Consider the following 14534-nt stretch of genomic DNA (forward strand, 5'->3'; position numbering starts at 1 on the left):
TTATGTAAGGAATGCCCCGCACAAGGGAAGCTGGCCTGTGAGGCAAGTGTGGAATGCATTCCACTCCACATCCAATTGCCCGAAAGGTTATCATTATATTCAATTTACAGGGTAGGAATCTAGGTATAGGTATGTTCAGAAATCTGCTCCAGGTTATATAGTTAAAAAAATGATGAGGCTACATTGGCTAGAATTGGAAGCCAGATATGTCTGGAATGCATAATTTGAAAAAGACATAGAGGAAATTTATACACACATATACACTCTTAATTTATTCTAGAGTAGCAGAGTAGGGGGAAATTGTCTAATTTGTTCACAAGGAACACCACAGTGACTAGGAACTGTGTATCAGTGCACATCAGAGAGTTATATACTAGTTCTATGATCCAGATATGTAAAAATAAGAATTTATAGGAGATGCTAATGTAGGAGAGGAAAATCTGAAGAGAAACTGCCATTGGAAAATAGGGTAGCGATCATTGTGAAACATAATACAGAAAGTAGTTTATTAATAATGAGTACAAGATGTGGACAGAAGGAAGGGCTTCAATTAGTTGGATCCCTCTTAGAAGGAAATCTGATTCTGCTCAAATCAATTTGGGAGGAATGGCTCTAATGGTAACTGCTTTTCTGTTAAATCTGACTTAGAGAGAAGGTAGCTGCATACACAGTGGAGACATTGGGAATGGAGGTTTTGAGAGACGGGAGAGTAAAGGAAGATAATGATGAGCAGAGTTGGGTAAATTCTGCAGACCCAAAATAGGCAGCCCTTAAGTTTACAGGAGCAATGGGCCATTACCCAGGTACTGTAAGAAAATACATCTGAAGAAGAAAGTAAGAAACTAAAGATGAAATTCTGACTTTATCATTGCAAATAAAGTTATAACCAGAAAAAAAGGAAAAGACACCTAAGGAAAATAACAATTTTACAAATAACAATTTGTATTTGGTTCTTAGATATCTCAAAATACAGATAATGAAAGATGAATGTGAATGACCAAATCAAGTGGTAAGGACTCAGAAAATGAGTTGACATGTCTAAAGTCAAGAATGCCCTAAGATGCTGTAAATATGAAAGATCTAAAAATGTTAGCTTAAGGAAAAAAAAAAAAAAAGAAAAGAAAAAGAAGTCCACCAGCTGAAGGAAAAAGAACTGCTAACCTTTCTTGTTTATATTTTCTTTATTAGGGAAAATTGTCATCACATTAGAATGAGTAGAACAAACAATTTCGATATACGTTTGGGATTTACTCAGATTTCCTTAGGAACTGAAGCAAAAGGGGAATAATAAACTTTCTCAATGATACCCTGCTGTCTGCTCTATCAGAGACCTATGAATACTTAGACAAGAAAGTGGCAATTTTCAAATGCCAGGATGTATTTACTAGAAAAAAGATTCTTTTATTTTTTCATTTAGATTAGATTAGACAGGAAAGACATGAATATTCAACTCACAATATATCTTAATTTGAATAATGTATCTTACATAGTCTTTTATTATAACTTTGTGAACAAAGTAGAAAAACACTGGTTTTATGATAATACAACTGAGGGGATTAATGATGGTTGATCAATCTTCTCCAAGCAAACTTTGTCCTTTCTGTTGTGGAAACTCAAAATGCTATTCTGTTATTTCATCAAGGAAGTGGAATAACACTTTACAAGTCTGGGGATAATATAAAGTTGTGAGGGAAAGCTAATAGATTATATAGTCATCAAATAACTCTTCAAAAATGTTTTGTTATGTTGAAACAGTCACTCCAGATAATATACTATGTAACAGGAATCAATGTAAAGACCCACATTTAAATTTCAAAAATGTCATTTACACCAACAAGGGATAATTTGGTTTAACGACGGTTCACTTGAAAATATTTATTTTCACATAACCCATAATCTTTAGCTACTTTAGGAAAACATACTGGATTGTTTTTTCTCATTTTACTAAAATATTTCTATTCTTCCAATATATTAAATTCACTCTTAAAACATCCTCTCTATGTACTTTGAAACCTTTAGTGTAAAAATAACTAAGACTTCTAACTCCTTAGGAAACAAGACAAAGAATTATGCATTATAGGTAAGTGTAAGCACATCTTAAATAAGTTTCTTTCATAGCAGTGATACAGTGTAATTTCTATAGTATATCTAGTGATGAAGGATTTCAGAAGGCTCAAAGGATATCACTTTAGAATGTCTGCGGTCACAGCAGAAAATGCAAAAGTTAATTCAAACATTCGTAAATAATTCCAAACAATTCTATGTAAAGCACAATTATCTTTCATATGTAAAAATATATTCTGGAATTTATGCAAAATGATTAAAAATTTAGAGCAATAAATCATAATAACAAGGTCTTCACAGAGAACCACAAAGAGAGAGAAAAAAAGGCACTGAAGAAATTTCTTTCTCACCTGCCTAATACCCAACCGGTATGCAACAATCCGATCTACTGCATCAGGATTCATTTGTGTCCACTGTAGACTGTAAGAATAAACACGGTGTCTGTTCTGCCACACAGGATTGTAGGTATCATAATAGAATTCTGGAGCATAGGCCTTTCCTAAAAATAGAAAGAGTGCTTAAGTTTAACGATGACACATTAAACATGCATATTCTTTTTGACCCTCTTACCACATTCTACCATGTGTGCCATGAGTAATTCTTCTACTTGAAAAGTCGTATTATTAAAATCTAATCAACTTTCTGGATAATTCTGAGCATAGATACAGGAAGATTTCCTGGCTGATTAGATGAACAGCGTGAGAGGAAGAGAAGAATCAAGGACGATTACAAGTTTTTGGCCCAAGAAAGAATGGAGTTTCCATCAACTGAGATGAAAACCCATCGGAGGATCAAATTTGGGGGCAGAACTTCAGAAAGTTACTTTTGAACAGTTTAAATGATACAAATGGAGTCATCAAGTGGGATATACTAGTCTCGAATTCAGCTCTAATCCAGGATTAGAGCTATAAACTCTTGCTAACCATACGCATATAGATAGATTTTAAATTGAAAGCCATGAGATTGATGAGGTCTCCAAGGGGTTATGAATAGAAAGAGAAGACGACGACTAAGGCCTGACCCTGGAGCAACCCAGCATTAAGAATGATGAGAGAAAATAACCCTGACAAAGTGTGAGAAGGAATAAACCTGTCAACAGGAGGAAAATAAAAATTGTGGCATCCAAGAAGTCAAAAGTAGTATTTCAGCAAGTGAATGATCAATTCTGTCAAAACAAATTAGTAAAAATGAAAATCTGTGTTTAGATTGTGTTTGGTCAATAAATTTGAAATTGCTGAAACAACACAGGGACATAAGAACTTGGGCCAATAACAAAGAGGCTTTTATTTAGATTTTAAGAATATCTGAAGTGCATATAGTGTATATAACATATATAAACCATCTCGGTTTTTTTTTTCCAAGTTCCAAGTTGAAAAATGTACAGACCACTTGGAATGATAGATCCAACTCCTGATATTCTGAAAAACAGATTTTTTCATACTTCATTTTTTTTTACCGATAATGTATTTATTTATTACATCAACATTAAAGGAGAGCCTATTAAATGCCATGTAGTATACTAAACATTGGGGACACAATGAACGAAGTATGGCCTCTGTCCTCATAGAAAATGCTAACATTTTCTTAGACTTTTCAAATAACTTTGCAATTCCTACTGAATGATGAGTTAATAAGTTGTACATTTATCATCCCTCATTCAACATCTTTTCTGTTTTTTATTTTATAAAAATTAAACATTAAATGTCCTCCTGGGTTTTTCCTCCTGGGTTTCTTTCTGTGGGAACTTCTATTACCTGGTTTTTCATATTTCTTCATCACTACTCATCTATCATCTAATCGTTGCAGAAGAGCTGGCCTGTAAACATTTTTTTTAATGTTTATTTATTTTTGAGAGAGAGAGAGTAAGAGAGTGAGCGGAGAAGGGGCAAAGAGAGAGAGGGAAACACAGAATATGAAGCAGGCTCCAGGCTCTGAGCTGTCAGCAACAAAGTCTGTCGCAGGCCTCAAACTCACAAACTTTGAGATCATGACCTAAGCCGAAGTTGGACACTTAACTGACTGAGCCGCCCAGGCTCTATGGCCCATAAACATTTCTAAAGGATAGTTAAAAAATGGGTTTTGCCCACTAAGAAGAGAAGTGATAGTCTCTATTACCCCAGAGATGTTCACCAGGAAAAAATAGCATCGGGTGAGCTGAATTAGATTTTTGATACTTTTACCAGCAAAATTACATGGAATCAAATATCTGAATTTTAGTAACATTTGGAAAAGCCTCCCACATCAATATTCTGTGACTTAAAAAAATGTTCCGTGAATATTCATTCAGTTGAATTGGAAATGAATTAAAAAGGAGGTCTCCTGCATAGAAGGAACTCTCTAGAAAAGAGCCATCACATTCGCTTTATTGTTTCTTTTATCTTTTTATGGTATTTTTATCTATTACTAAGTGATAGCACAAATTTATTGTTCGCAAGACTGAAGGGCAAAATCTAGGTGGAAAATAATGCTCTGAATGAAGAAATCAATACACAAAATGTCACTGGCAACTTGTATTTGAGACCAAATTTCTCAAAATGTTATTGAGGACGTGCATTTAGTAGCAGCTTAAAGAGCTAGGGGTTTTGATTAAAAGTAAGCATCCAAAACGTAAAAATGAAGCAAGTGAGCTGCTTAAGTAAGTAATGCAAACCTGGAGTGTTTTCATTAGAGACTAGTGATGATTTAATTAAGGAAGTAATAGTCTCAGTAGGGTTTTTTTTTTGGAGGGGGGGTGCTTTTGTTTTTTAACCAAGGGGGAAATGCAGCGGTACTAAATTTAGTTCTAAGCATCACTGTTTATAAAATGAAGGACACATTCAAATGGAATGAGCACACAGAGTAGAGTCACAACCTGTGGCTGTTTAGCATACATAGAAAAGGACAAAAAGAAATCTCTCAAAAAAGGGCAAATGCAGTTTTCTAAGAGTTCAAATTCTATCACAGAGAAAGAAGATCAGACAAATTTTAACAGATCTATGAAATAAGATGAATACCAGCAGGTGGCTATTAGAAGGAAACACATTTTGATGTAGAAATGTTCTCCCAATCCTTTCTGAATATGGAATGATCTACATCATTGATTTATTTTCTCTTTGCTAGAGGTATTTAATCAATACCTACTAATCATTTAGCAGGTCTGAGATGGTGAATAGCCACAGGGTGGCCCTTAAAGTACCACTGAGTTGCAGATCTATTGGGTGCTATGAAACATGTGCCTGCTGTTTATTGTATTACTTTAACTGTAGAAATCATAGTAATTTACAGATTCCATTGCATGTTTCTATTGGCTGTAATATAATCCTGTTTTTTGTTTAGTGGCAGGAGGGTAACAGGCTGTCTGTCATAAATGCAAATAGCCATAATTCTAGAACTCATTGTTTACCTAAATAAATACTTTTAAGGTTATTGAAGCAGTTAGACCTTGAAATTAAGAAAATCCTTATGATCCTATGAATAATATGAATTTATCAAGATCTATTTTCAAGATCATCTAACACTCCAAATAGATCCAAATTTCAGTGTAAAATTCCATCATCTGTATATTTAATTGCAGAATATTATAAAGGCTTTCCAGAATATTTTCAAAAATATTTTATTTGCATTGATATATCTGTATTATTGTGAGTAACATAATATGCAGTCATCTTTCATGGACAATCAGATTAGAAAATAATTTAGAAATGATCTGTTCCAATATCTCATATGACAATAAAGAGATTTAGGAACAAAGAAATGGTGATGATGTATGAAAGTTGATATAAATAAAAAATCAAATAAAAAAGGCTCCATTACAAATTTTGACTTTGATTTGTGAAATTAAAAAAAATAGAGAAAATTTTATTTTAATTAGAAGTTTTATGTTTTTACTTTTTTTAATTTTAGTTGAACTGCACAACCTTAGAATTAAAGATGAAAAAGGTTTTTGGGGCTCCTGGGTGGCTCAGTTGGTTGAGTGTCTGACTTAGGCTCAGGTCACAGTCTCACAGTTCGTGAGTTTGAGCCCCGCGTTGGGCTCTGTGCTGACAGCTCAGAGCCTGGAGCCTGCTTCAGATTCTGTGTCTCCCTCTCTCTCTCTGCCCCTCCCTCTCCCTCTCTCTCTCTTAAAAGTAAATAAACATGAAAAATGATGAAAAAGTTTTTAGATGGTGCACAATATTGAATAGTAATAAATAATTACTGACAAGAAATCTTGACGAGTTACAGTTAAATATAGATATTATACTTATGTTTCAGAACATATTTCGACTAAATCTCTTTTGTATAAATTTTATTGAATAAAATGCTTTCTATTTCATTTAGAGAAATAATTTTTTAAAGTGACATACACACACATTTCTTCTCTGATTTCAGAGCCAATCATATTAAATATTTATACAGTCATTTGTAAGAAGCTCACCATAATACTAAAGAAATACCCTTATAATAATCCTAGACTCTGACAACCAAACATGACATCTGCTGGTTGAACACAGAAAGAATTCATAACATATTTTTTTTTCTTTTTTATTCTGTGGGCATTTTTTTCTCCTTCTAGCAAGCATGCCAAGAAATTTCCTTTCTCTTTTATATTCTAGTTTTATTTTTATGCAACGTTGTCCCAGTTTAAATCTTTTTAGACTAAATGACCTAGTTCATTATCTAAACTAGCAGATACTTTTTAGATATATTATGTTCATAGATTGTAAATTTTAAAATATTCTTAAAATATACACAGATAAAATATTTAATTGTTCACAATTTTAAATAGAATTTGTATAAAATACATTTACTCTCTGGCAAATAACTTTTGAAAAGTGATTAAATTGGTATTTCAAAATATGATTTTATGCATAAGCTAAAAGTTGAAGATCTAGTAAGAAGATATAACATGTCACTTTCCATAGCAGTAAAGACAGTTATCTCAGACATAGGGTTACTAGAAAACAGTTTCCCTTCACCAGCAAAGGAATATGACAAAAAAATTATATTAAATCATCATTTAATCTTTAAATATATATATTAATTTTTAACTTTTATTTTATTATTGAGAGAGAGAGAGAGAGCAAGTGCACATGAGCTGGGCAGAGAGAAGAGGAGACACAGAATCTGAAGGAGGCTCCAGGCTCTGAGCCATCTGCACAGAGCCTGACACGGGGCTTGAACTCACAAACTGTGAGATCATGACCTGAGCCGAAGTCGGACGCTTAACCGACAGCCACCCAGGCGCCCCATAATCATTAAATATATATATTAAATCATCATTGGCCAGTGATACCACTGGAGTGCTTGAGTAAATCCAATACCAAGTTATTTTGGAAGACATATTCTCAATTTAGACTACAGAGAATTTATCCTAATTAAACCTCAATGGATATGAATTCAGAATATAACATTACTAACAAGAAAACGTTCAACTATGAATGACTAAGAAAGCCAATAAACAGCTGAATTAGTCTATAGATAAATAGAAACACATAATAGAATTTATAAATAAGTATGCCCAAGACCATTGAAGAATTACAATAGAGGATGATAAACCAATACTATGGGACCTTCTATGAAAGAATAACTAATATTCCCTACTGGGAACAAAGGTAGGCTTCACAGGGGGCATATTTGACACCTTTATAGATCTTAAAGAAGAAACTGTTTGGACAGACAAGGGTGGCTTATGAAGGGATAAAGAAGAGAAGAAATAAAGCATGGCCCTTGGCAGCGAAAAAGGACTATATTATAGATAATATTTTAGAACTATCACAGGATCTGGTATAACGAGCATGCAATTCCCGCCTTTCCTACAAACCCTGCACTTTTGATGAATAGGGATGATATCATCAGCTGTCATATAACAGCTGACACACTCATGTACTCGAATAAGACAGGAAGAATAGGTCAGTGCTAACTTATGAAGTGCCTTGTTTGAAATAATAAGATGTTTCATACTTACCATATAGCCCAATTATTCTCTAATTATTTTTTTTTCAACATTTATTTATTTTTGGGACAGAGAGACAGAGCATGAACGGGGGAGGGGCAGAGTGAGAGGGAGACACAGAATCAGAAACAGGCTCCAAGCTCTGAGCCATCAGCCCAGAGCCTGACGCGGGGCTCGAACTCACGGACCGTGAGATCGTGACCTGGCTGAAGTCAGACGCTCAACCGACTGCGCCACCCAGGCGCCCCAATTCTCTAATTATTTTAATCAGTACTCACTTAAGTAGGAGAAAAGATTTTATATCTATCTACTAATTTTCACTTCCCAGAGTGAAAAGAACTCAGTGAAATCAATGAATTGAATGAAAACTAAATTAATAATCAAAATGATAATAATCAAGGAATTTCATAAAAGATACACTAGCAAAGTATCAAAAATAATAAAAATATTAATATGTTTTAAATGTGTATTTATTATAAGAAAAGTGGCTACAGAGATTCGTGGGAAACTTAAAACAGTGATGATGTACTGATTTAAACAAAGAAACAAACAAAAAAATAAGACTTCTAAATATCAGAAGAATCTCAGCTCTGTGCCTGTATGCATTTTTAGTAGAAGCTAACAAACACAGTCAAATCACATTGTGTTCAGACTCAGAGGCCGGCTAAGACTGAGGCCAGTTTATTAGACAGAAAAAATCTATGTAGCTCTGTCATTCCTCCAAAGGATAGAAGAAAGAACATGCAATTGTTGAAACCATAAATGTCTTGTCTTCAAATTAGTGAATCCTGAGCCATATTAAAAAGGAAAGAAAAGAAAAAAGAAAAGAAAAGAAAAAGAAATGATTCTATAGAAATGGAGATTTTTCTGGGGTGCCTGTGAGGCTCAGTCAGTTAAGTGTTCAACTCTTGGTTTCTGCTCAGGTTATGATCTCATGGCGTGAGATCCAGCCTAGTGTCAGGCTCTGCACTGACAGTGTGGAACCTTCTTGGGATGCTCTCACTCGCTCTCTCTCAAAATAAGTAAAATAAACTTAAAAAATTAAAAAAAAGAAATGGAGATTTTTCTAAGTTTTAAATCAGGAATAGGATACAAATCCCCTTTATAGTTTTTAATTATAATTGGTAGGAAAGAAGAGAGTGGAGTAGATAAGTGAAAAGCCCTGAGTAGGAAACCAGCAAGAAGATGCTGTTAAAAAACAAACAAAAAAACCCAAAAACATGATTTGAGAAATGAAGAAAGGTGGATGAAGTCAAAACTCATTACAGATAAACACCCAATTAACATTTGTCCTCTGGATACTATGGGTAAACTCCTAAATTTTCAATGTGCACTGAACTGGACTGGACACTAGAGTCTACAACTGAGATGGAAAATGACTGTATGCATCTCATCCTGGAAGAAGAGTGAAGAGATACATTACCTCTTGGTATCCTATCCTTCTGAAAGCTTATTGTTTTGATTCAAAACTATGTAAAAGTTAGTATCTTGAAAGTGGAGGCATAAGAAAGAGGACCAAAAAGTTTAATTCTATGAAGTCAAAGGGAAATTTTTTTTAAAGAATCAATATACTCATCTGTGTTACCTATATTTGGTAGTTATATGATATTTAATATTAGGCCTTATCTCATTAAAAGAATGTAATAAAGGAATTACTATTGAATTGATGAATCCTGCGTATTCTCATTTCACTAGAAAGATGAAGAATGGAAACATGGAAAATATCTAAGTAACATTGACAAAAGAAACTTGTATCTGATAAAAAAACAATTTATCTTAGAATTATAGTGAATGTCACAGCAGCAATAAACTGAATGCCAAGAGTTTTTCCAACAGTGATAACTTGTCAATATGTGTTCAGGAAACAAAAGCATAACTAAATTATACAGCTGTGAAGTCAATGACAACATCTCTCAGCTAATGATTGTTTTAGTGTGAAAAAAAATTACAAGACATGTAACAATTTATTATCCAACCAAATCATTAAAGTGAAATGCCTTTGTACTTGAGACAGAGAAATGTTCATCCATACTTTGGCTTACTGTTTGAGAGAGTCAATATGTTTTCAAATGACCGGTCATTGTTATAACATTTTTTTCAATAACCTTTTTTAGACTCGAATTAATGAGTATTTTTTTTAATGGAAGCACAGCTGACACACAATGTTACATTAGTTTCTGGTGTAAAATGTAGTGATTCCACAAGTCTATACATTATGCTGTGCTCGCAAGTGTAGCTACCATCTGTCACCATACAAACCTATTACAATACCATTAACTGTATTTCCTATGCTGTACCTTTTCTCCCTGCAACATATCTATTACATAACAAGAAGCCTGTATCTCACATTCTGGATCACTTGTTTTGCTCACCCCCTTACCCACCTTCCCTCTGGCAATCATCAGTTCTTTGTATTTATGGGTCTGTTTCAATTTTTTTACTTTGTTCATTTGTTTTGTTTTTCAGATTCTACACAGAAGTGAAATCGTATGGTATTTGTCTGTCTTTGACTTATTTCAAATTTAAATAAATAAACACTGCTGGCATAATCAAATCATCTTTGATAGATCATCAAAGAATATTACTAATATAATAAAAGCTGACATAGATCAAAGGGAATAATGTGTGTGAACATCACCTAGAAGTTGACAAATCTCAATTATTAAGCATTAACTTTTCTTGCTTGATCCACATACCTGTGAAGTTGATAAGGATTATTAGCATAATCTTAAAAGATGCACGTGGAGAAAATGTCATATAGCAGGATTCTTATGATATGCTCATGAAATGGCTTCATACAATTCATATCCTTTATCAAAATATGTTAGCAGAAAGTATAATACTTAATTAAAAGTATGATTTCAATGTTCTTTTCTTAATTAACAAAAAGCCAATGAAAGAAAATACTCAGACTTCTGTGTAAACTTTTAGTCTTTTTATAGTTTGCTTCAATAATGTAAGTTCACTTGAATATAATATCCTACCAGTTCAATTTTCTTCTACAGATAGTTTTTAGGTCAGATATTTAGAGGAAGTATGTTTATAGAAATTTCTACTTGGAAAATTAATGATAATGACTTCAAATTGTCTAAATTAAAATATTTCACTTTAATGTTTGAAATGCAGAATGAACCCAAGACTGAATTATATAAATTCTTCTAAAAATCATCTTTCAGTGTTGATAATTTAGCTTTTCTTTTAATCTCTAGGAAGGACATTAAAATGATGGCCCAAGAAAACGGCCTCTAGGCCTATTTCCTAAAACAGAAAATGATGATCAGATGCAAAAGCTATAATTTACCAAGAATCCTGTGTTTGATTATTAGGAAAGAAATCACTGCTACTGAAATAGGCAACCAGGTAGGGTTGCAGAAGGAATATGGCTTAGGAACTACTTCTTGGAAAAAAAAGGGTCTGTTTTACCAAAACACTAAATGCTCAAGCCACACATATCCACATCAATTGGAAGCTAATATGATGTTTTCCACTGTAAAAATTCTCCCCCAATGTAAGACACTTTTTGGAGGAGTTCATAATTTCATTTGAGCAAGGATCTGCAATATAAAGTTAAAATTCTTTATTAATACAATAAAAATTATTAATAAAGATTGTATACTCAGCAAACATTACTAATGATAGATCCATTTACTTACTGCTAAGGACTCTTTCACTTAGGTTTTCTGGTTGTCAAAAATAATTATTTTATGAAGACAACTGGGTGAAAAACCTGTCTCTGGAGATTCAAATGGATTAGCATATACAGTTTATTCTATTTATATTTGATAGAATCTATAAAATACCTATCATACAACTGACAAATAGTATTAAATAAATATTATTCTCTTGCTGTATCACCTCTCACAAAAAAAAAAAAAAAAAAGGAAAGAAAAAAAGAAAGTAAACTAAAATTCTCTAGGAAGAGGTCCATACTTGGTTTCATTGTTACGGTTTAGAAGCACAGGAAATTGAAGCAATTTTAGTAGTTTTTTTTTTTTAAGTTTATTTATTTATTTTGAGAGAGAGAGAGAATAAGAGAGGGAGAGGAGCAGAGACAGAGGGAGAGAGAGAGAATCCCAAGCAGGCACTGCACTCTCAGCTCAGTTCAACATGGGGCTCAAACTCACCGATCCAAGAGCCAAAAATCAAGTCTGAGGCTTAAGCGACTGAGCCACTCAGGCACCCCTGAAGCCCCTGAAGTTTTAATACTAAACTGGACAAATTTAAATGAATGCCTATTTATTTTCTTTAAACTTTAATGAAGCAATACTTCAACACAATTGAGTCACCTGTGACCTAGGAAACAAAATATTTATACAAAATAGTTATCGACTTGCACATCAAAAATATATTGCTTTGGGTAATATAAAATAATAAACACACTTGCTGGATAGCAAACATTTCAACTTAAATAAATAACCCCCTAACTCTAAAACTCTGAATGGACTTTGCCAGAAATGATGCATTTCTGGATATGAATAATTTGAGTTTTTTTTTCCAAAATAGGTTTAGACTAGTATCTGGTCCAAAAAATTTAAAAGATGAAACAATTTGGATTTGATGAAACAGCTTTCACATTTGGCATGTAAATAGGAAACTGCTAAGGGTTTAGAGAAAGTTTTGAAATGAAACTTATAAATCCAGTGATATTTTATAAGGAAATATCTAAGTAAATGTTATGTGAATAAAAACCACCTGTTCTAAAGAAAACTAATGTGGAGAGATCCTCCTGAAATAAAGTTGACTGCTTATTGATAGAGACACGCATGAAGAAAAAGGGCAAAAGACTCTGTACTTCCATTACCCACTTTGTATGCCATAGAGCTTGCCCAAAGCCTTTGCTTCCCACTACCCTGTCCAGTATTTGAGACATTATGAAAAGTATACATCTGGAGCTGGCATTTTAAAGTTATTCTGTTATAATTTACCACTACAACCATGGACTCATGGAGTAAGAAAATGTTAAGGGATAAAAACTGTATCTCAAATTTATATAGGAATTTACAGTTTACAAATTACTTTCCCAAATATTAACTTATTTTAGTCTCACAGAGGTTGAGAAGGGCCAATATGCAAAAGGATATTACTTGGCTTGAGCTGCGAATCTTGAAAGTTACTAAGAACATCATAATTGCTGAACTAATGCAGACTAGTTTCCTTGCCTGGTTTGCAAATTATCCCTCAAAAAGATCCAAATGAACATTTTCTGAGAAGGCAAGGTTACACCATTCACCTAAGGATTCAAAGAAAGCTGGCTTTCAAATAGAGGATCTGATTCCCATCTTCCTCAATGTATATTATTTCCAAGAATGGTACGATAAAATGAAATTTTTAGAAATCTTTCTTTCTAGAAACATTGCAGGAAATACAAGGCAGAAAGAATACAAAACTATTTTGCTTCATTTTATATTAAAAGATATTTCATTAATATAACCTTCCAAAACTTTTCCCTTGCTTTTTCTGGAACCCCCCTCAAAAGGCTTCTCACATGTAATCCAAAAGCCAGTCATTTCAGGTTTTCCTGCCCTTTCTTTCTTATTCCAACTTCTATCAAAGACACAGTCAGTTCCCTTAAGGTTGTGTACAGTGTGGGGAAATTTTATCTGAATCTGAATTATGTAACTGGAACTATGTGTAAAAAAACCCTCTAATGTACAAAATTTTCAATAGAATATGTGTAAAAGGGAAAAAAAATCCTACAGACGGTGTAATATTAGAGATTCAGTTCTTTCTAGGCTTAAGGAAGAATTGATGCTTGATCTCTCCTAGACAAAAAAATCTTTTTAAGGCACTTTTGGTGTTGTGTTTTGCTATTTGTCAGGCACCATGCTAATCAACTTGCACATATTATGTTTTTTTTAATATGTGCAATCCCCTGCAGGATGAGAATATTCTTATCATTTTCTTTCCACAAAAGATAAAAGTGAAGATTAGCAGTCTTAAACAGCTTGCCCTATAGTAAGCAACCATCCAGTAACAAAGCTACCTTCTGAACCCACACTGTCCAAAATCCTTTTTTGTTCTAACATCCAACATCTTTGGAAATGGTTGGTCACTCCCAAGTGTGTCTGGCTGAAGGGGTGAGTTGGGCTGAAATTCAGGCTCTATTCGTCTTGCAACTGCTTCTACCCTGGTATAGGAGCCATATCTGCTTCACTAATGGGGACTTTTTCCCTAATTCACACACAAATACTGTACAGATGGATTTGCTGATAAAATGTCACTTCCACTAATCTAAAAAGTATCCCTGCTTCCGTACTTTGTCTGTTGTGAGTACAGAAACTGAAACTACAATTTACCCCTGGCACTAAACCAGATTTGCCATGTTATATTGTTATCAGAAAGTATTATCAACTCAGGACTTCATATAGATAAGGGTTGACTAAATCTCTTGAATGACAGATACATGTATTTAACTAAATATTTAACTCAGGAATAATGAATATACAATAAGCTGCAAATAAATGTATTCATTCTTTCCTAAAGTTATACATTCCCTAAAAACGTAACAACTCCAAATATCTTAATGCTTGTGTTCATTTAAAGGACCATTGGTTGA

General features: G+C 33.4%; 1 protein-coding gene across 2 annotated transcripts in view; it reads right to left on the reverse strand.

The window, feature by feature from the left end:
• Window positions 1–14534, reverse strand: part of MDGA2 (MAM domain containing glycosylphosphatidylinositol anchor 2) — an 860340-nt gene that overhangs the window by 93243 nt on the left and 752563 nt on the right. For both annotated transcript variants that reach the window (XR_005790861.1, XM_040477059.1), the window contains exon 10: window positions 2415–2563. Coding sequence is in view for 1 of the 2 variants with exons in the window: in XM_040477059.1 (XP_040332993.1) it covers window positions 2415–2563 (149 nt within the window). In the remaining variant the exon portion in view is untranslated. The remainder of the gene's footprint in view (window positions 1–2414; window positions 2564–14534) is intronic.

This window comes from Herpailurus yagouaroundi, unplaced genomic scaffold (genome assembly GCF_014898765.1).
Source record: "Herpailurus yagouaroundi ecotype Mexico unplaced genomic scaffold, PumYag 141, whole genome shotgun sequence".
Classification (NCBI taxonomy): Eukaryota; Metazoa; Chordata; class Mammalia; order Carnivora; family Felidae; genus Herpailurus; species Herpailurus yagouaroundi.